The sequence below is a fragment of the Rana temporaria genome, chromosome 8, assembly GCF_905171775.1.
Source record: "Rana temporaria chromosome 8, aRanTem1.1, whole genome shotgun sequence".
Lineage (NCBI taxonomy): Eukaryota > Metazoa > Chordata > Amphibia > Anura > Ranidae > Rana > Rana temporaria.
Genome location: NC_053496.1, coordinates 35027078 through 35048233, shown reverse-complemented (window position 1 = coordinate 35048233; position 21156 = coordinate 35027078). Strand labels below are relative to the sequence as shown.

Sequence of the window (21156 nt, the reverse complement as noted above, 5' to 3'; positions counted from 1 at the left end):
TTTGTGCAGCACTTCTGTATAGACCTGCAACAATCCCCCCCCCCCAGCTCTTGTCCATTAAATAGCTTCACTCACCACTGCGTCTGACACGTCGACATCATCGTAGAGATCATCCTGCTGGCTCCTCCCACCTCGCGGGTTGTCAATGTATGTGTTTGGCTCAGAATATTTCCTTTGCATCAAACTGGAAAGACAAAATAGGTTATGTACTAGAAATAACAGATTAGCCTTCGTAGGGCCGGGTTTACTAGATCACTAAATTACAAAATATCTAAACCGCCCCCCCCCCCCCCCCAACATAAAAATTATCCTAAGAAAATGCACCAACCACGACCTCTCCTACAAAAATACGAATTTCCTGGCTCTCACGATGATCCAAAGGCTTCAATACTTTCTGGATCTCTGGCAGAGCAGCCATCACAAATGTTGGGGCCCCTTACACAGCTTTAGGCAGGGCCCCCCTTTCTCCTCTCTCCTGCCGCAAGATAAGCGGGGTTGGGGGGGGGGGGAGTGTTGGTGCTGACGTACAAAACAAAGTCAAGTTGTCTCTTCTCTCTCCTGCCGCGAGTTGCTAAAAGTCAGACCCAACAAAACAGGGGGAGGGGACTGGGCAGGGCAATGCCACAAGTTGCTAATGGTGGGGAGGTCAGACGAGGAAAAAAAAAACGGGGGGGGGGGCCCTTACAGGTGTAATGCCTGTACCCCCTGATGGCGGCCCTGTCAGTAGGAAATATGTATCAGAAACTTTGAATGCTTTCACTTGCTGTGTGCTTGTCCTGGGTTAGCAGCTTAGAAGGTGAAGACAGAAAACTGGAATCTTTAGAAGAAGGCCAGCAATTGCGTCCTACACATTTCACTAGAATTTCCTTTAGTCGAGAACATGCAGCTGGTTAAAAAAACACGTTTGAGTCACATTTTTAACACCCCTTAACCACTCTGCTCCCACTATAGCTGGGAAGGCAGTGACCAGGGTGTACACATGCTGATACCCCAATGCACTCAGCGGGCACTGCCCGCCAGTTTGTGGCCCATTCAAGTGAATGGGTTTGGGTGCAGTAGTCTGGAATTTAGGGCGTAAAAACGGGCAATGAGGGAGACGACACAACGCCTCCTCACCACCTGTCAAATCCTCTGAAGAATGATCTGAATGTGGATTGCTCTTCAGGAAGCAAAGCAAGTGTCAATAAGGCCTTAAAGTGGTGTTCCGGCCCCCCCAGCACAAAATTAAAACTCCGCTGCTACACATACTGTAGCTGCTGACTTAATATTAGGGCACTTACCCGTCTTGGAATCTAGCTATGTTGGCACCCCAGCCGATATTTCCATCGGCTCTTGGGTGCTGCCGCTGCCATTTGTGGTAAGGGAATCTGGCAGTAAAGCCTTTCAGCGTCTCAGCTGTTCCCTACTGCACATGTGCAAAGCTCTTTGCTCTTAATGAATGGACCCGGTGGCGGGGGAAGGAGGAGAGGGCTGAACTTCGAGTGATTTTGCTGCAGTGAGATCTCTCGGAAGTGGGGAAGGGTACCTGTCAAAAACAGGTACCCGCTCCCCGCCGAAAGTTTCCAAATGTGGCACCGGAGGGGAGGAGGAGGCAGATGAGCGGAGTTTCCATTTTTGGAGAATGGGGCTGCCCCAGGTAAATCTACTCTGTTTATACATTGATGTCCAATGTCCCAATTTCAGGGTTTACATTCCAGAGGGACATTGGTGATCATGTGTGGCTTAAAGTGGATGTAAACCTGTGTTACAGGTTATTTACATATCTAGAGCTTGGACATGTTTATCATATGTTATGTTATGTTTATCATAATATGAGGTGATCCAAAGTTCATTGTATATTACCAGGATATGTAAATAACCTGTAACACAAAGCAAGAACAGAGAAACGGACTTTATAATTTGGCAAGTTTTTATCTGGAATTCTGTTCATTTTCACTGAACATTAAAAGAGGATTGCTCAGCGCTGGATTAACTCTGTGTGGCAAGACTGGGCACAGATGATAGGGAATCTTATACTCTACATTGTGACATAAAAAAAAAAAAAAAGAAAATTGGGGTTTACATCCACTTTAAAGGAGTATTTGCAAATAAATACAATACATTTTGTGCTGAAGAATGCATACATACACTATATATTCCGTTTAAATGAACTGAGATGAGCCTACAGTATACAACATATCAGCAATATTGATGAATAAAATGGTATCACTTACAAGTAGGAGTTCTTTGCTGCGCTCACAATGCAGGAGACGCGCTCAGCATCCACATAATCGTAATCAAACTCCTCCGGGTCAGTTTTGGAACCGGATTCCGAGAGGAGAAGACCCAGCCAGTGTCCCATGTCCTCCGAGGACTTCGCCTGTCAAAGGAACACAAAGGATCACTAAGTGTGGACCACAAAGGCTCACTACACTCCCAGATCATCTTCATTAGACGGTACAATGTAACCAGCCAGTGTATACACAGCCAGGGGGGATGTTCTCTGGGCTTTAGGATGAAATGATAATCAGGTTCCCATAGGATGGACTGATACATTGTACAGTATAAGTGTGATGATTGGCCTCCCACAGGATAGAATTAATGTATAAGTGTGATAATCGGGCACCATAGGATGTCATCTTACAATATACATCATTCCACACTATGGAGCCTTATCATAGTTACATTGTAGGTGATGTTGAAAAAAAAAAAAAAAAAAGACACAAGTCCATCAAGTCCAACCTATGTGTGTGATTATATGTCAGTGTTACATTGTATATCCCTGTATGTTGTGGTTTTAATAGTTTTTTTAAACCATTGATTCTCCCCGCTGAGACCACCAGGGAGCATCACACTGCTACAATGTATAACATCATCCTATGGAACTTAGTCACCACCCCGATCCATTGTATCATTCCATCCTATGGGGCCCGACCATCACACCGATCCATTGTATCATTCCATCCTATGGGGCCCGACCATCACACCGATCCATTGTATCATTCCATCCTATGGGGCCCGATCATCACACTGCTCATTGTATCATTCCACTCTATAGGGCCCGATCATCACACCGATCCATTGTATCATTCCATCCTATGGGGCCCAATCATCACATTGCCACACTGATAAGACTCCATAGGATGCATAGACACAACGTAGTAGTGTTATAAAAGGGGTCCATATGATGGAATGGTACAATGTAGCAGTGTGATGGCTGCACTCCCATAGGATGCCATCAAACAATGTAGCAGTATGTATCATTCCATCCTATAGGATCCTTATCACACCACTACATGGTATAATAACATCCTATGGGAGTCTGATCATCACACTGCTACGTCGTATGATTTCATCCTATGGCAGACCGATTTTACATTTCTACACTGATGATCAGGCTCCCATGGGATGAAATGATACATTGTAGCAGTGTGATGATCAGGCTCCCATAGGATGAAATGATACATTGTAGCAGTGTGATGATCAGGCTCCCATAGGATGAAATGATACATTGTAGCAGAGTGATGATCAGGCTCCCATAGGATGAAATGATACATTGTAGCAGAGTGATGATCAGGCTCCCATAGGATGAAATGATACATTGTAGCAGAAAGATGATCAGGCTCCCATAGGATGAAATGATACATTGTAGCAGTGTGATGATCAGGCTCCCATAGGATGAAATGATACAATTGTAGCAGAAAGATGATCAGGCTCCCATAGGATGAAATGATACATTGTAGCAGTGTGATGATCAGGCTCCCATGGGATGAAATGATACATTGTAGCAGTGTGATGATCAGGCTCCCATAGGATGAAATGATACATTGTAGCAGTGTGATGATCAGGCTCCCATAGGATGAAATGATACATTGTAGCAGAGTGATGATCAGGCTCCCATAGGATGAAATGATACATTGTAGCAGAGTGATGATCAGGCTCCCATAGGATGAAATGATACATTGTAGCAGAAAGATGATCAGGCTCCCATAGGATGAAATGATACATTGTAGCAGTGTGATGATCAGGCTCCCATAGGATGAAATGATACAATTGTAGCAGAAAGATGATCAGGCTCCCATAGGATGAAATGATACATTGTAGCAGTGTGATGATCAGGCTCCCATGGGATGAAATGATACATTGTAGCAGTGTGATGATCAGGCTCTCATTGGATGAAATGATACATTGTAGCAGTGTGATGATCAGGCTCTCATTGGATGATTATTGTAACATCCTTTACTACAGGAGAACACGGTACAATACTTTACTATTCTTATGACCATCCCAATAATCTCCACTGAAATGCTGAAAACCTTCTTGGAGTGGATCCCTGGTAGCTTCATTCCGCAGATCCAATATTCATCCCCAGAGATGGTGAATTAATATTTCAGCAATGATCAAAGACGCATATTTGGCAGGGGCATCACAAGCGGCTTTCTCTGTGGCCTCGAGCAAGCAGGGAAGGCAGCTGGCGAACCTTTCAGTGCCGTCCAAGTGGCGACAGCGAATCCTCAAACCCTGGCACTGATATCGTGTTCTTCAGCTGGATCTGCGAGGCCAACCCTCAGCTGCCTGAAACGCGTTTTACTCTTTTCTTTGACCGTTTATTCTTGCATTGTTTAAACAGTGACAGTACTCGCTGCCGCCTCTTTATTTAAATGTCTTGAGTTCCTTTATTCCATTAGATTGGCTTCCTAGAACCACCCAACAAAGTTCTGCTACTGGACCAGCCCAAATCTGGCTCCTTGGTACCACATATCATGCTGCAGCCTCTCCTTTTATGCATTTGGTTGTTGTGTTCACAAATGTTTGACCATAGGCATGTGCACAGGGTGGGCCGGCTGTGCCTGGGCACACCCTAATCACCCCATGAGTTGCTGATTCCCCCCTGATTCCTGTCTTCCTCTCAGGAGCGGGTAAAGATCTGGTCAATTTTAACTGGACTTCCTCTTCTGATTGAACACAGCGAGTGATCTGTACTGATCGCTCCTGCCTTCATTCTTGACTGAAGCATTATAAACCATGGGGCAGATCCACAAAAGAATTACGCCGGCGTATCTCTTGATACGCCGCGTAATTTCAAATTTTGCGCGTCGTATCTTTGTTTTGTATCTACAAGACAAGATACAACTGCATCTGGGATTGATCCGACAGGCGTACGTCTTAGTACGCCGTCGGATCTTGGGTGCATTTTTTCGGCGGCCGCTAGGTGGCGTTTCCGTCAAATTCCGCGTCGAGTATGCAAATTAGCTTGTTACGGCGATCCACGAACGTACGTCCGGCCGGCGCATTTTTTTACGTCGTTTGCGTTCGGCTTTTTCCGGGGTATAGTTACCCCTGCTATTATGAGGCGTACTCAATGTTAAGTATGGCCGTCGTTCCAGCGTCGCCTTTTGAATTTTTTACGTTGTTTGCGTTAGTCGTTCGCGAATAGGGATTTGCGTAGAATGACGTCACCGTCGTAAGCATTAGCTTGTTCCGGTTTAATTTCGAGCATGCGCACTGGGATACCCCCACGGACGGCGCACGCGCCGTTAAAAAAAAACGTTGTTTACGTCGGGTCACGACGTATTTACATAAAACACGCCCCCATCACAGAGATTTGAATTCCGCGCCCTTACGCCGCCTAAGATACACTACGCCGCCGTAACTTATGGCGCAAATTCTTTGAGGATTCGGAAAAAAAAAGTTGCGGCGTAGTGTATCTTAGATACGCTGCGCCTGGCGGAGATATGCGCCGAGGTAGGTGAATCTGCCCCCTTGTTTACTGCTGGCTGCAGAGAAAGGGACTGGGGAATCTTTGTCTACAGTTTCTTCCGCTGTCTCAAACGTGAAACATCAAAAAACTGAATTCTATCGCTGTATATTGGGACATGTCAAAGAAGGATTCAGATTTGTAAAGTTACAAACAGGTCCATTTTCATGGTTTGCCTCTCCAACCTGCCTCTTGTTTTCAATATTTCAGGTTGTGAATCAACAGTAAAGGTAACAGCAAATGAAAGGATAAAAACATACAACATACACACACTACATATATAATAAACAGATTGCACAGAAAGTTTTCAGAGGCAGGATGGGAACCGGATCGGGGTCAAACAAGCATCCTGCTATTAATGCTGTTCTTACACTCTTTCTCCAGCAGAGGGCAGTCATGTCACAGACAGAAAGGGCAGCCTTGAGTTTAGTTGGTCAAGAAGGCATGTTCCAAGGAAAAACACATTTTGCACTTAAACAAATGTAATAAAAACACTTACAATGGTACGAAAGGGAGAAAATAAGAGAAGTTCATTGCTAGGGTTTATATTCACTCCAACCCTTTTTACTGCCACGGTCATATGCCACGCATGGGTGTTGGCGGGGGAGTTTTACTCAATCTCCCAGCAGCTGCAGCCACCAGGAGTGTTTGTAGACCTGACAAGCTGACTGTCAGGTGGAAGTGACACCCCCATGATTGCCAGTTCCCACCTTTCCTGCGCGCATGCTCCCCTGCCACGTTTTTCAGGCTCTGCTCACCCACTGACATGGTGGGTGCTGCCGGGTAGAGGGGAGGAAGATCAGTGAATGGATGTTCACTGCTCTCCCCTTCCGGCTAATGACCCAGAAGTGACATGTAAATTCTGGGTCCTGGTGTCGCTTACCCACAAGTATGGCCAGAAGCAAACAAATGGTGTGGGATCTGCACTCAATTAGCTTTATTGGAGGGTAGGTGAGACATCAGGGGTCTTTTAGACTTCTGATGTCTTATTGAAGAGAACCTGTCAAAAAAAAGCCACCCCACCATCAGAAGTTGCATCCCCCTACTCTCCTGTAGTCCAAGGGAGGGGGCGAGCACGTCACTCCACACCAGGGAGAAAGCCTCGCATTACTGTGTGGAGTTACAGACAGAAGAACAGGAAGTGAGGATTTCTCAGAAGAAATAAGGACATTTAAAAGCAAAATGGAAGGATGAGGTAAGTGAAGGAGGACTGCACTAAGGTAAAGGAAGCTATTTAGGAAAAAAAAATTACCTTTACAACCCCTTTAATATTTAAAATTATTTTTTAAATGTGTGTTAAAAAAAAAACACGCAAACAGGGCTTTACAGCCGATGATTGATTTGCTGCTTGTTCACCACAGGGTAGCTTCTAAAATTAAAAGGCAGATTCAGAAAGATTTAGGCCAAGTCAGAATCTGCGCCGACGCAAATTTAAGCGTATTCTGGTAACCAGATACACTTAAATTAGGCTAAGATACGAGCGGCGTAAGTGTCTTACACCGTCGTATCTTAAAGTGTAATTTTTAGGCTGGCCGCTAGGTGGCGCTTCCATTGCGGTCGGCGTAGAATATGTAAATCATTAGATACGCCGATTCACGAACGTACGCCCGGCCGACGCTGGACAGATACGCCGTTTACGTAAGGCATTTTCAGGCGTATAGTTATTCCATCAAATAGCTGGACTAGTAATGTTAAGTATGGCCGTCGTTCCCGCGTCGAAATTTGAAAATTTTACGTCATTTGCGTAAGTCGTCCGTGAATAGGGCTGGACGTAATTTACGTCCACGTTGAAACCAATAGGTCCTTGCGGCGTACTTTGCCGCAATGCACACTGGGATATGTACACGGACGGCGCATGCACCGTTCCTAAAAAACGTCAATCACGTCAGGTCAACCCATATTGACATAAAACACGCCCCCTCAGCCTAATTTGAATTAGGCGTGCTTACGCCCACCGCATTTACGCTACGCCGCGGTAACTTAGCAGGCAAGTACTTTGTGAATACAGTACTTGCCTTGCTAACTTACGGCGGCGTAGTGTAAATACGATACGCTACGCCGCAAGGTTGCGCCCGCCTACCTGAATCCAGCTATTCGAGTTTATTCTGCTTATATTTTGCCTTCCCAGATTCCTCAGTTTTCTCCTTTTCCGTTTTCACTACAGAACTTTCTTTAGACCTAGTGGCATTGTCTATGGGTCTCTGTGTTCCTCTAGGCCAGGGGTGTCAAACTCAATTTCATGGTGGGCCGCATCAGCATTATGATTGCCCTCAAAAGGGCCGGTTGTATCTGTAAGATTAGATGTCCCGCGCATCCCCTCCCCTTACATTAGATGTCAAGAGCCACCCCACCATCAGAAGTTGCGTCCCCCACTCTCCCTTACATCACAGTGCACCCCCTTTCCTTATGCTGCTGCTGGGAAGAAGATGGATGCATTGATTGGAAACAAAGTGCAGGGTCTGGAGGAGGACCAGAGAAGGGCTGGAGCTCTCTTGCTGATGCCACATGAAATGGCCTGGAGGGCCGGATTGGGCCCGCGGGCCTTGTGTTTGACACCTGTGCATTATGCAAAGCAGACAGATCATGGCAGGTAGGAAGGACCTGTAAGGTGACGTACCTGAAACCATCCCAACAGTACTTTTCTCAAAGCTTCCTATTATTACATATTAGAAGATGCAGCGCAGGAAACTTACCTCCAGCATGGCCAGCTCCTCCCCATTATGCAGGATGCGGAAGGAGTAGAGGTGGTCCGGCGTTGGTTGCGGAATGATGTCACAGCCCAGCAGGGACACGGGCTGAAGGGCGGCTTTGCTCTTATTTCTTTCCTGAAAGATGTGGAGCTGCCCTTCCTTAATGCAGCAATAGCGTGATTTCCAGTGGCTGTTTATCAGCACATTCAGGTAATCTGAAACAAAAGAGAAAGAAATAAAGTAAATATCTGGGTTTAAAAAAAAGAACTTGCTTACATAGCTACATAGTCTGGTTGAAAAAAGACACAAGTCCATCTAGTGCAACCAATAAAGTGTAGTACATCTCAGCTAATGCAGAAAATGGCTTCCCCCATCAACCCAACCAGTGTTGATGGGGGAATCCCTCCCGCTATGCCATTGTATTCTGGCAGCAGGAGGTTTCCCAGCTGTCAGAACACAATGATCACTGCTGGCGGCTACAGCATTGTCAAAAATGCTCCGTAGTGGCAGCTTTCATTAATCAGTATTGACATATTCATTTTATAGTAGAGACTTATCCCCTGAAAATAATATCTCAGAATGTAACGTGATGAATATACACAATATCTCAATGGGAAACTCCAACCAAACATTGGAATATAGAGCTCAGGGGAGCACATTATATGATACATTAGACTCATAGGACTTACTGGAGGTCTCCAGGCTCTTCTCTGGGCTCTCCATGGAGGACGACTTCTTTCTGCCCAGATTCATGAGGTTGCTGAGTTTGAGGCCAGATGTTCCTTTCTTCTTCACTAAGAGAGAAGAGACAGAGAGGAATCAGATGATTATCTCATCAATATCACATCTTTTGTATCAGATTCAGAAGAACTCCATGACATGGGTGCCATGCGCTGCCAGTGTGTGCCCACCTACAGCTTCAGGAGGTCCCCAGATGTACTTACTACAGATCATGTGATATTGTGCTGATAAAATTGCACCCGTTATCCTTTATAATATTTCCAGGTTAAGCCGGCCAAAAAAGATTTTCCCCATCCACACATTGAAGGTGAATACGGGAATCCTCCACTGCCAGAATACACTATATAAGCCATGCCAACTGAAATTCTGATTTCCAATAGGTCTCCGAGAGTCAGGGTTGCCAACTGTCAGTAAATTTACGAACAGTTTGTAAACTCAGTGATTTTTACAACTGTCTGTAAATATCAGGGGCTGATCATTTGTCATTCTCTTGTAAATGCAAACCAGCGAAATTACTTATTATGTGTATTGTGAGCGTTTCCATCTTGTGTTTATACTGTTTAAAGTGATACTAAAGCTTTGATTTTTTTTTTTTTTTAAATAACAAACATATCATACTTACCTCCACTGTGAAGTTCGTTTTGCACAGAGTGGCAGTGATCCTTCTCTTCTGGGGTCCCACGGCGGCTCTCACAGCTCCTCCCCACAACAGCTAACCCCCTCTGGGAGGAGCTCTCCCAAGGGGGTCCCCCGTCTTTGAATTTGATTGACAGCAGCGGGAACCAATGGCTGCGCTGCTATCAATCTATCCAATGAAGAGCCGATCGGGCACGGGGAGAACGACGGGGGATCGCGCCAACTGAAATTCGGGGTTCAGGTAAGTAAAACGGAGGGCTGGGGGGCCGGACACTGCAATGCATAGGATTTATTAAGGTGAAAAAACACAAAGGTTTACAACCCCTTTAACCACTTGCCTACTGGGCACATACACCCCCTTCCTGCCCAGACGAGATTTTAGCTTCCGGCACTGCGTCGCTTTAACCGACAATTGCGCGGTCATGCGACGTGGCTCCCAAACAAAATTGACGTCCTTTTTTTCCCCACAAATAGAGCTTTCTTTTGGTGGTATTTGATCACCTCTGTGGTTTTTATTTTTTGGGCTATAAACAAAAAAAGAGCGTCAATTTTGAAAAAAAAAACACAATATTTTTTACTTTTTGCTATAATAAATATCCAATTTTTTAAAAAAAATATAAATTTTTTTCTCAGTTTAGGCCGATACGTATTCTTCTACATATTTTTGGTAAAAAAACAAAAAATTGCAATAACCTGGTTTGCGCAAAAGTTATATTGCCTACAAAATAGGGGACATAATGATTTTTTTTTTACTAGTAATGGCGGGGATCTGCGTTTTTTTCCAGGACTGCAACATTATAGCGGACACATCGGACACATTTTTGGGACCATTCACATTTATACAGTGAACAGTGCTATAAATATGCATTGATTACTGTATAAATGTGAGTGGCAGGGAAGGGGTTAACCACTAGGGGGGCGGGGAAGGGGTTAAATGTGTATCCTGGGTGTGTTCTAACTGTGGGGGGAGGGGGGTGACTGGGGGAGGTGACCGATCTGTGTCCCTATGTACAAGAGACACAGATCGGTCTCCTCTCTCTCTGACAGGACGTGGATCTCTGTGTTTACACACGGAGCTTCACGTCCCTGCACAGTTACTGGGCCATCGCGGCCGTTCCCAGTGACGCCACGGGTGCGCGCGCGCACCATAGAGGCTTTAAAAGACAGGACGTCATATGACGTCCTGTTGGAACAATAGAGCATTCCGCCCGCCGTCATTTGACGGCGGGCGGCTGTTAAGTGGTTAAATATCGATTTTCTTCGTTTTTATTGTCATTTCTCAGGTTGTCAGTAACAAATGGGCTCCGCAGGTACATTGTTCATGTTTTGTCAGTAAAAAATGCTGGCACTGCCCGGAATGGACAGTAAAGACTTGGAAAATCAAACCACAAGTTAAAGTGAAACTAAACCAGAGAGGGGCACTATAGGGGGCATTTTGTAATCTCTTTAAAGTAAAAAGAAGTACTGTGCCGGGCCCATGAGGTTGGGGGGCCCAATGCCAGCTTTCAATTTAAAACACAACTTTTTAGCAATTATTTTGGCAATATTTAAAGTATAAGTGATTATACACACACACATTCAATCTGTTCCACAAACCAGTAACTTGCTTATTCATTTCAAATGTTGTGTAAAATACAAATCAATATGACAACCTGGAGGTGTTCTGTACAAAGAAAGCCCCCCCCCCCCCCCCGATATGTAATTTCTTGCTTGTGCGATTGGCTGATTTTCCCAGAAAGATACAAGTCAGATTTGAGGCATCCACTGCAACGAAAAAATTATTTATAGTAAAATTCTCCCAAAGGGTTAATTGCTTCTAAAGGGATGCAGACCCTTTCACTTTCCTCATTAGAGCCCTGCAAGTGCAGCAGCCGATAATGAAAAATTCACTCCTATTCAGATGCAGTCTGCACACAGAAGAGCGGAGGAAGGAGGTAGGAGTCAGCAACAACGTTTGTTCAAATCCTTGCAATGTACAAAGCTTTATTGGGTCCGAAGAGAGATGCATGTGACCCCCAATGTTCCTTTTTCCCCCCACAATGAAAGTGGAGTTACTCCCATTGAGAATCCTTGAATCCTCATAGCTGGGCTCCATGTTTATCTTTGTCCCTGGATGCTCGTGGCTCGGCCGTCTAAGTTCACAATTGCCAGCAGAATGGCCCCTCAGTTCCAACGGTAATCAGTAAATATCAATTAATTAGCGCCCAGTATGAGGTCAGAGCCGTCTTGGTGAGAATACCGCTATGCAGCTTGGAAGGTCTCCGGCTTCTAAATTGCTTCTTCCTGCAACTTCTTTACAATTGACCACAGAGGCCAAACTCACGGCACAAAGAGCCATTGTGGAGCCAAGCTGCGGCATCCTGCAGTGTCCTTCTATAATTATCCCGGCAGAGGAACGGCGACAACCCCTCTGTTCTTGTCTGAGAAAGTCCATACCGGGAATCTGCAATTCACAAAACTTCTTCTCTGCTACTCAGTGCTGCTCTGATCCTGTATGAGAAATTATACACAGTACCACTTCCATATGGACTCTGCACAGTACCACTTCCATATGGACTCTGCGCACAGTACCACTTCTATATGGACTCTGCACAGTACCACTTCCATATGGACTGCGCACAGTACCACTTCCATATGGACTCTGCGCACAGGACCACTTCCATATGGACTCTGCGCACAGGACCACTTCCATATGGACTCTGCGCACAGGACCACTTCTATATGGACTCTGCGCACAGGACCACTTCTATATGGACTCTGCGCACAGGACCACTTCTATATGGACTCTGCGCACAGGACCACTTCTATATGGACTCTGCGCACAGGACCACTTCTATATGGACTCTGCGCACAGGACCACTTCTATATGGACTCTGCGCACAGGACCACTTCTATATGGACTCTGCGCACAGGACCACTTCTATATGGACTCTGCGCACAGGACCACTTCTATATGGACTCTGCGCACAGGACCACTTCTATATGGACTCTGCGCACAGGACCACTTCTATATGGACTCTGCGCACAGGACCACTTCTATATGGACTCTGCGCACAGGACCACTTCTATATGGACTCTGCGCACAGGACCACTTCTATATGGACTCTGCGCACAGGACCACTTCTATATGGACTCTGCGCACAGGACCACTTCTATATGGACTCTGCGCACAGGACCACTTCTATATGGACTCTGCGCACAGGACCACTTCTATATGGACTCTGCGCACAGGACCACTTCTATATGGACTCTGCGCACAGGACCACTTCTATATGGACTCTGCGCACAGGACCACTTCTATATGGACTCTGCAAAGGATCACTTCTATATGGACTCTGCACAGTACCACTTCTATATGGACTCTGCACAGGATCACTTCTATATGGACTCTGCACAGGATCACTTCTATATGGACTCTGCACAGGATCACTTCTATATGGACTCTGCACAGGATCACTTCTATATGGACTCTGCACAGTACCACTTCTTGTGTCCTGTATGTTGGGTGTAATTCTCAGTATCTGTTCTTATTCTGTATATATGGACTCTGCACAGTACCACTTCTCCTGTCCTGTATGCCGGGTGTAATTCTCAGTATCTGTTCTTATTCTGTATATAAGGACTCTGCACAGTACTACTTCTCTTGTCCTGTATGCTGGGTGTAATTCTCAGTATCTGTTCCTATTCTGTATATAAGGACTCTGCACAGTACTACTTCTCTTGTCCTGTATGCTGGGTGTAATTCTCAGTATCTCTTCTTATTCTGTATATAAGGACTCTGCACAGTACTACTTCTCTTGTCCTGTATGCTGGGTGTAATTCTCAGTATCTGTTCCTATTCTGTATATAAGGACTCTGCACAGTACTACTTCTCTTGTCCTGTATGCTGGGTGTAATTCTCAGTATCTCTTCTTATTCTGTATATATGGACTCTGCACAGTACTACTTCTCTTGTCCTGTATGCTGGGTGTAATTCTCAGTATCTGTTCCTATTCTGTATATAAGGACTCTGCACAGTACTACTTCTCTTGTCCTGTATGCTGGGTGTAATTCTCAGTATCCGCTTTATTTCATAAGAACCCACTAATTCAGTGGCGCCAGCCCATTAAGGGCGCAAAGATGCTGCCCCCTCCATCACGCCACCCCCTTTATGTATCATGGATAGAATCATAAATCTATCCATTGCTGCTGTGGCCACTCCCTATTCAGACGTCCAGACCCTTTTTGGATGCCTGGCGCCTGAATTACAGCACCGGGTTTTTTTTTTTTTTAGGCCAGAGGCTCCAATGGGCTTCAAAATAGGATGGACTCGGAGCGCAGAGCACTGCGCTCAGAGCCCACCCAGATGTGTTCGAAAAGAAAATTAATATTTGCTTTTCTAACACTGAATCGCCCCTCCGCCAATCAGGAAGCACGGGTCTGATACCCGTCACCTGATTGGCTGAAAGGACAGACGATCCTATTGGACGCCTAGCAGGAAGAAAAAAGAGAGGCACGGCGGGGTAACTGCCGGTCAGACAACAAGCGGTCGGGGCTGGTTAAATGCCTCCGGGGGGGGGGTGACAGTGGCTGCAATGGATGGGCACAGTGAGGTTGCACTTGATGGGCACAGTGAGGTTGCACTTGATGGGCACAGTGAGGTTGCACTTGATGGGCACAGTGAGGTTGCACTTGATGGGCACAGTGAGGTTGCACTTGATGGGCACAGTGAGGTTGCACTTGGAGGCTACAGAATTTTCTGTTTGTGCGCTCCCCCCAAAAAAGAAAAAAATTGAGCACCAGCTGCCACTGCACTAATTTAAGTTGTTGCAATGAACTAGGAACACCAATGGTTGAGTCTTGTCAATAAGCCAGCTGGATATTTCCTACCAGACTATACCATGTTCTATTCTGGTTCCTATTTAGAGACAGGGAGGTATGTTGCATAGCACAGTATCATAAAACCAGATGCTGCAGTCCCCTCACCCAGCAGCACAGGATGGGAGTTGACAGACTGTTTAGGAGATGCTCGCTTACCTTCCTTCACATCTGCAGTCTCGGGGTGCCCGTCTGTGCTGCTCCCACTTTCAGAAGCTGCCGAGTATCTGTCTGTGATTTCTCCCTGTGAACGATCCGTAAAATTAATTATATAAAATTACCAGCAAATCCACACCACATGTACCCCTTTACCACAAACTACCACTGCGCAGCATGCGTCTGCGTATCGCAGGGTGCTGCGTGTTGCACATGCACGGTACATCATGCACTGCGGTGAGTTGCAGTGCACAAGCATTGCAGGGGTGTAAGAGAGCCATACACAATGGGCTAGATTCAGCAATGAATTACGAATTATGAATCTTTTTTCTGTATTCAGAAAGCAAGATACGCCGACATTAGCCTAAGATCCGACTGGCGTAAGTCTCTTACACCCTCGTATCTTAGGGTGCATATTTACGCTGGCCGCTAGGTGGTGCTTCCGTCAGTTTCGGCGTAGAATATGCAAATAACCTAGATACGCCGATTCACAAATTCACGTACGCCCGGCGCTATTTTTTTACGTCGTTTACGTTAGTCTTTTTCGGCGTAAGGTTACTCCTGCTATTAGGAGGCACACGCAATGTTAAGTATGGCCGTCGTTCCCGCGTCGAAATTTGAATTGTTTACGTCGTTTGCGTAAGTCATTCGCGAATAGGGCTGGACGTAATTTACGTTCACGTCGAAACCAATGACGTCCTTGCGGCATACTTTGGAGCAATGCACACTGGGAAATTCCACGGACGGCGCATGCGCCGTTCGGGAAAAACGTCAATCACGTCGGGTCACCAAGAATTAACATAAAACACGCCCCCTCATCCACATTTGAATTACGCTCGCTTACGCCGGCCCCATTTACGCTACGCTGCCGTAACTTAGAAGGCAAGTGCTTTGTGAATACAGCACTTGCCTCTATAACTTACGGCGGCGTAGCGTAAATACCTACCTGAATCTAGCCCAATGCTGGCACAGTGCACCAATGCACATAATATGTATTATTACCGCATCAAGGTTTGGTGTCAATGGACCCCAAATTTCCGTCACCCATGCCACAGGCTGTGATGCTATAAAATGCCGATTTGTAATGCCGGTCACTGATACAATACAAGTTATAGTTGTCGTGTTCCCACCTTCTTAGCCCCGAAGACTTAGCAGCATTTTTGGGGCGGAGGAGAGGGGATGGGTGTGACCTCACTGGGTGTGACATCACTGGGTGTGACCTCACTGAGTGTGACATCACTGGGTGTGACATCACAATGTCACAATGTGACATTTACCATAACAGAAGAAATGTGGTTACCTTGGTCTGGCTGTTACGCAGAGTGTCCGGCGTGCTCAGCGAGATGTCAGGGGTCGCGTCCGTCTGTAGACCGCCAATATCCTGGATGACCTATAGAGAACAGACAACCTTCATATTCAATGGAGTGTCACTGCAATCCTGTCTACACCATGTCTATCGCTTTAAAGTGGACCTGTCAGTAAATTTACAAATTGCATGAATACATTCCTGACTTGTCACAATATACAGGAAAACTATTATTTTCATCTATTGTGTATACCGTATTTATCGGCGTACACCGCACACTTTTTTGCCCTGAAAATCAGGGCAAAATCGTGGGTGCGCGGTATACGCCGATACCTGCTTTCCCGCGCCAAGTTTGACTACTGCGCCGACATATACAGAGCGCAGTACACTCGGGTATAGTCGGGCAGTTTCGGCTCCTTCCGCGCTCACGTCCTGGACGTACTGGACGTCAGCGCGAGAGTTGCCGAGCATTGCCGACAATACACGAGTGTACTGCGCTCTGTATATGTCGGCGCAGTATTCAAACTCGGCGCGGGAAACGAGCGGGGAGGACGCCGCAGACGAACGCCGGACCCGACGAAGAGGACACCCGAAGCCGCAGAAGGACGCCGGACCCGACGAAGAGGACACCCAAAGCCGCAGACGGACCCGACGAGGCCGCCGCACAAGACACCAAAACTGTAAGTACAAAAAAAACTTTTTTTCCACAGGATTCGGGGCAACTTTAGGGGTGCACGGTATACGCGGGAGCGCGCTATACCGCTATAAATACGGTAATTTATCCCTGAGCTCCGATTTGGGGACCTTGCCTAGGCTAAGAAAATTTCACCGTTCTGCTGCAAGCAGGAAAAAAACATTTCCTCAGTCTCCTCTATCCCAGTGAGCAAACTGCAACATTGTATCATTGCAGCAAGTCACAAGGTGAGAGGCATACACACACACAGTTGTGATCAAAAGTTTGCATACCCTGGCAGAAATTGTGAAATTTTGGCATTTATATTAAAAATATAACCAATCATGCCAAAAAAAATGTCTTTTATTCAAGGATAGTGATCACATGAAGCTATTTATTATCACATCGTTTTTTGGCTCCTTTTAAAATCATAATAACAGAAATCGCCCAAATGGCCCTGATCAAAAGTTTACATACCCTGGAATGTTTGGCCTTGGTACAGACACAGAAGGTGGCACACACAGGTTAAAATGGCAATTAAAAGGTTAATTTCCCACATTTGTGGCTTTTTAAATCGCAATTAGTGTCTGTGTATAACTAGTCAATGCGTTTGTTAGCTCTTGCATGGATGCACTAAGCCATGGGGAGCAGAAAAGAACAGTCAAAAGACCTGCGTAACAAGGTAATGAAACTTTACAAAGATGGAAAAGGATCTAAAAAAAAAATATCCAAAGCTTTGAATATGCCAGTCAGTACGATTCAATCACTTAATAAGTGGAACATTTGGGGATCTCTCCATACCAAGCCAAGGTCAGGTAGTTCAAGAAAGATGTCAGCCACAACTGCCACAGGAATTGTTCGGGATACAAAAATACCCAGAGGCATAGGCGTGCGCAAGGGATGTGCCAGGTGTGCCTGGGCACACCCTAATCCTGGGATTGGCAACCTGTCAATGGTGGGCAGGTGACAGGTAAACCACAATCCTTCCTTGCCAACCCTCAGAACCTGGACAGGAGAGGTGACGGGGGGTTGAATTTAGTGGAACCAATCTGTATTTTCCGCCTGCAGCAGCTGAAAGTAGGCTTCTCCTCCTCCTTCCTTTTGTCAACATTCAGCTGATACAGGAGGAAAATATAGGGGATTGGTACTAATAAATGCCACCCCTCCTTTCCCTGTTACTCTTCCTTCTGTTGCCCGGGTCCCCCATGTGCTCCCTTGCTTCCCCCTTCATCCCATTGTTTCAGGATGGAGAGCAATGAAGAGGCTGGTAAATATTTCAAATGCATATGTGTTGGAGCTTTGGGGTGCACACCTTAATGCAATAGGCTGCGCACACCTATGCCCAGAGGTAACCTCGGGAGAAATACAGGCTGCTCTGGAAAAAAGATGGCGTGGTTGTTTTTAAAGAGCACAATACGATGATACTTGAACAAAAAATTGCTGCATGGTCAAGTTGCCAGAAAGAAGTCTTTACCACACAAGTTCCACAAAAAAAGCCTGGCTACAATATGCCAACACCTTGACATGCCTCATCGGGCTGTTTTGTGGCATTGGCACAGAAAAGGCTTCCTTCTGGCAGCTCAACCATGTAAGGGCTCTTTCACACAAGCGGCCCGTTCAGGTCCGCCTGACAGTTTTTTTGGCGGACCTGAACGGGCGCTCCGTGCTCCTCTATGGAGCCGCGGATGTCAGCGGTGACATGCCCGCTGACATCCGACCCGGTCCGATCCGCCAAAGTGTGATGGAGGAAAAACCTACTTTTTCATCCGTCTGGCGGATCGGATTGGGTGAACACGGACAGACGGTCCGTGTTCATCCGATCCCCCCATAGGGGAGAGCGGAGAAAATACAGGGCGGTCCCTGCACAGTGTGCGGGGACCGCCCTGTCATCCGCCGGCTCAGCGGGGATCAACGGAGCGATCCCCGCTGAGCAAGCGGGAGGTTCATGGGGCGGATCATTACTGACCCGCCTCATGTGAAAGGGGCCTATCTCTTTTTTGTTCAAGTATCGTTGAATTGTGCTCCTTAAAACAACCACACCATCTTTTTGGAGAGCAGCCTGTATTTCTCCTGAGGTTGCCTGTGGGTTTTTCTTTGTATCCTGAGAAATTATTCCGCCAGTTGTGACTGCAATCTTTCTTGGTCTACCTGTCCTTGGCGTGGTATCAAAAGAGCCCTAAAATGTTCCCTTCTTATTAAGGGATTAAACAGTACTGACTGGCATATTCAAGACTTTGGATATTTGTTAATATCCTTTTGCATCTTTATAAAGTTCCATTACCTTGTTGCGCAGGTCTTTTGACTGTTTTTTTCTACCTCATTATGGCTCAGTGTGTAGCCTGTTTAGTGCATTCATGTGAGAGCTAACAAACTCATTGACTATTTATACACAGACAGGGCAGCCATCAGAAGTTTTTGGGCCCCTTACACAGCTTTAGGCCTGGGTTCACACCAGGGATGCACATGCACATAGTAGCCAGAGGTGGCAGTAAAGAGCTTGATGTCTGACCTCAACGCCACAGAGCAGCAAAAGCTGCAAGATTGTTTCTATAGTGCACAACACGGCTCCCCGTCTTTCGCTCCTGCCTTCTCCTGGCCTTGGCGGGTCCCTTACAGTTGTATCGGTTGTCCCCCTCTGATGGCGGTCCTGTACACAGACACCAATTGTGATTTAAAAAGCCACAAATGTGAAAAATAATTAACCTTTAATTGCCATTTTAACCTGTGTGTGCCACCTTCTGTGTCTGTACCAAGGCCAAACATTCCAGGGTATGTAAACGTTGATCAGGGCCATTTGGGTGATTTTGGTTATTATGATTTTAAAAGGCGCCAAAAAAAACGACGTGATAATAAATGGCTTCATGTGATTGCTATCCTTGAATAAAATAATTTTTTTTTGGCATGATTAGTCATATTTTTAATATAAATGCCCAAATGTCACAATTTAGCACAGTCCAGGGTATGCAAACTTTTGAGCACAACTGTAAATACCCCTTTTAAGCCCCTTCATCATTATAAGAGCCAACAAAAGGTAACATTGTATCCATCTGAGCATTTCTCCCACACGTCATTGGAGAGATTGAAGACATTGTAACGGATCCTCTGAGCCCACAATACTTCAGAAATGTCCCCGTCTGATCACCACCCAACATTTCCACATTTTATTGGGTCCAGGAGGTTTCATGGAATACTGTTGGCCTTTATGTGCGGGGCTTTGAAGCATCAATTGATCGTGTTCCCATGACGGGTAAAGCAGGCGTTCAATGTCCACTTGGAGGACAATCTTCAATGACTTTCATTAAAGTGGAACCCCTTCACTCAAAGCCTTTTTTGTCTCCTCTCCATGGAACATCAAACAGCCGGGCCCCCGCAGGCCCCCGCACATGAAGGGGGAAACCTGTCACCAAGGGGCACCTATATGGCTGGCGGGGGGAACAATGCCGCTTGTCTGGAAGGTGATAAAACGCTTCATTAGGAAGAGCAGGCAGAGAATTCCATGGGAAAAAGTAGGGATTATGCTTCATGTCCCTGCAGCTCCCAATAATTTACCACAATGACATCACTACCCTGCATATACATTATATTCCATCACTGCAGTATACAAAGTCTCCAGATATGTTACATTTTATTATAAGTAGTCACATAACTGTTCTCTTGATATAAGTTATATTTTACAGGCGTGACATCACCGCTCTCCAGATACAAGTTATATTATACAGCAGTGACATCACCGCTCTCCAGATACAAGTTATATTATATACATAGGTGTGCGCAGCCTATTGCATTATGGTGTGCACCCCAAAGCTCAAACCTATTTGCATGTGTATATACAGTATACTGATGGTGTCAGCAGAGCGGTGGATGGTGTCAGTAGGGCAGAGATTGGTGTCAGTAGGGCAGTGGACAGTTTTAGTAGTTTTTTATTTTTATTATATATTTATTTTATTTTAGGAGCCCCATTAGGGAGCTTTGGTGAAATATCAGGGGTCTATTTCTGTGCATTACTGCATGTTTAAAGCAGTATATTCCAGTGTGTTACTGCACGTTTAATGCAGCATATTTCTGTGCATTAGTGCACGTTTAACGTTGTATATTTCGGTGTGTTCTGTGCCATTTAATGCTGTATTTTTCTGTGCGTTACTGCATGTTTAACACAGTATATTTTGATGCAATCTGCACCACACAGGGTGATTAGAGTGTGCCCAGGCACACCTGGCACACGCCTATGATTATATAGAAGTGACATCTCCGCTCTCCAGATAGAAGTTATATTTTACAGGCGTGACATCACCGCTCTCCAGATACAAGTTATATTATACAGGAGTGACATCACCGCTCTCCAGATACAAGTTATATTATA

The 21156-nt window shown here is 45.8% G+C and overlaps 1 protein-coding gene across 5 annotated transcripts in view; it reads right to left on the bottom strand.

Moving 5' to 3' along the window:
* The window catches only part of AFAP1L2 (actin filament associated protein 1 like 2), a 188518-nt gene that overhangs the window by 13686 nt on the left and 153676 nt on the right, over nucleotides 1–21156 (bottom strand). For all 5 annotated transcript variants that reach the window (XM_040361564.1, XM_040361563.1, XM_040361566.1 and 2 more), the window contains exons 8-13: nucleotides 16118–16207; nucleotides 14821–14905; nucleotides 9117–9221; nucleotides 8431–8642; nucleotides 2214–2359; nucleotides 76–184 (exon numbers count right to left, since the gene is read on the bottom strand). In XM_040361564.1, coding sequence (XP_040217498.1) covers nucleotides 76–184; nucleotides 2214–2359; nucleotides 8431–8642; nucleotides 9117–9221; nucleotides 14821–14905; nucleotides 16118–16207 — 747 coding nt within the window. The remainder of the gene's footprint in view (nucleotides 1–75; nucleotides 185–2213; nucleotides 2360–8430; nucleotides 8643–9116; nucleotides 9222–14820; nucleotides 14906–16117; nucleotides 16208–21156) is intronic.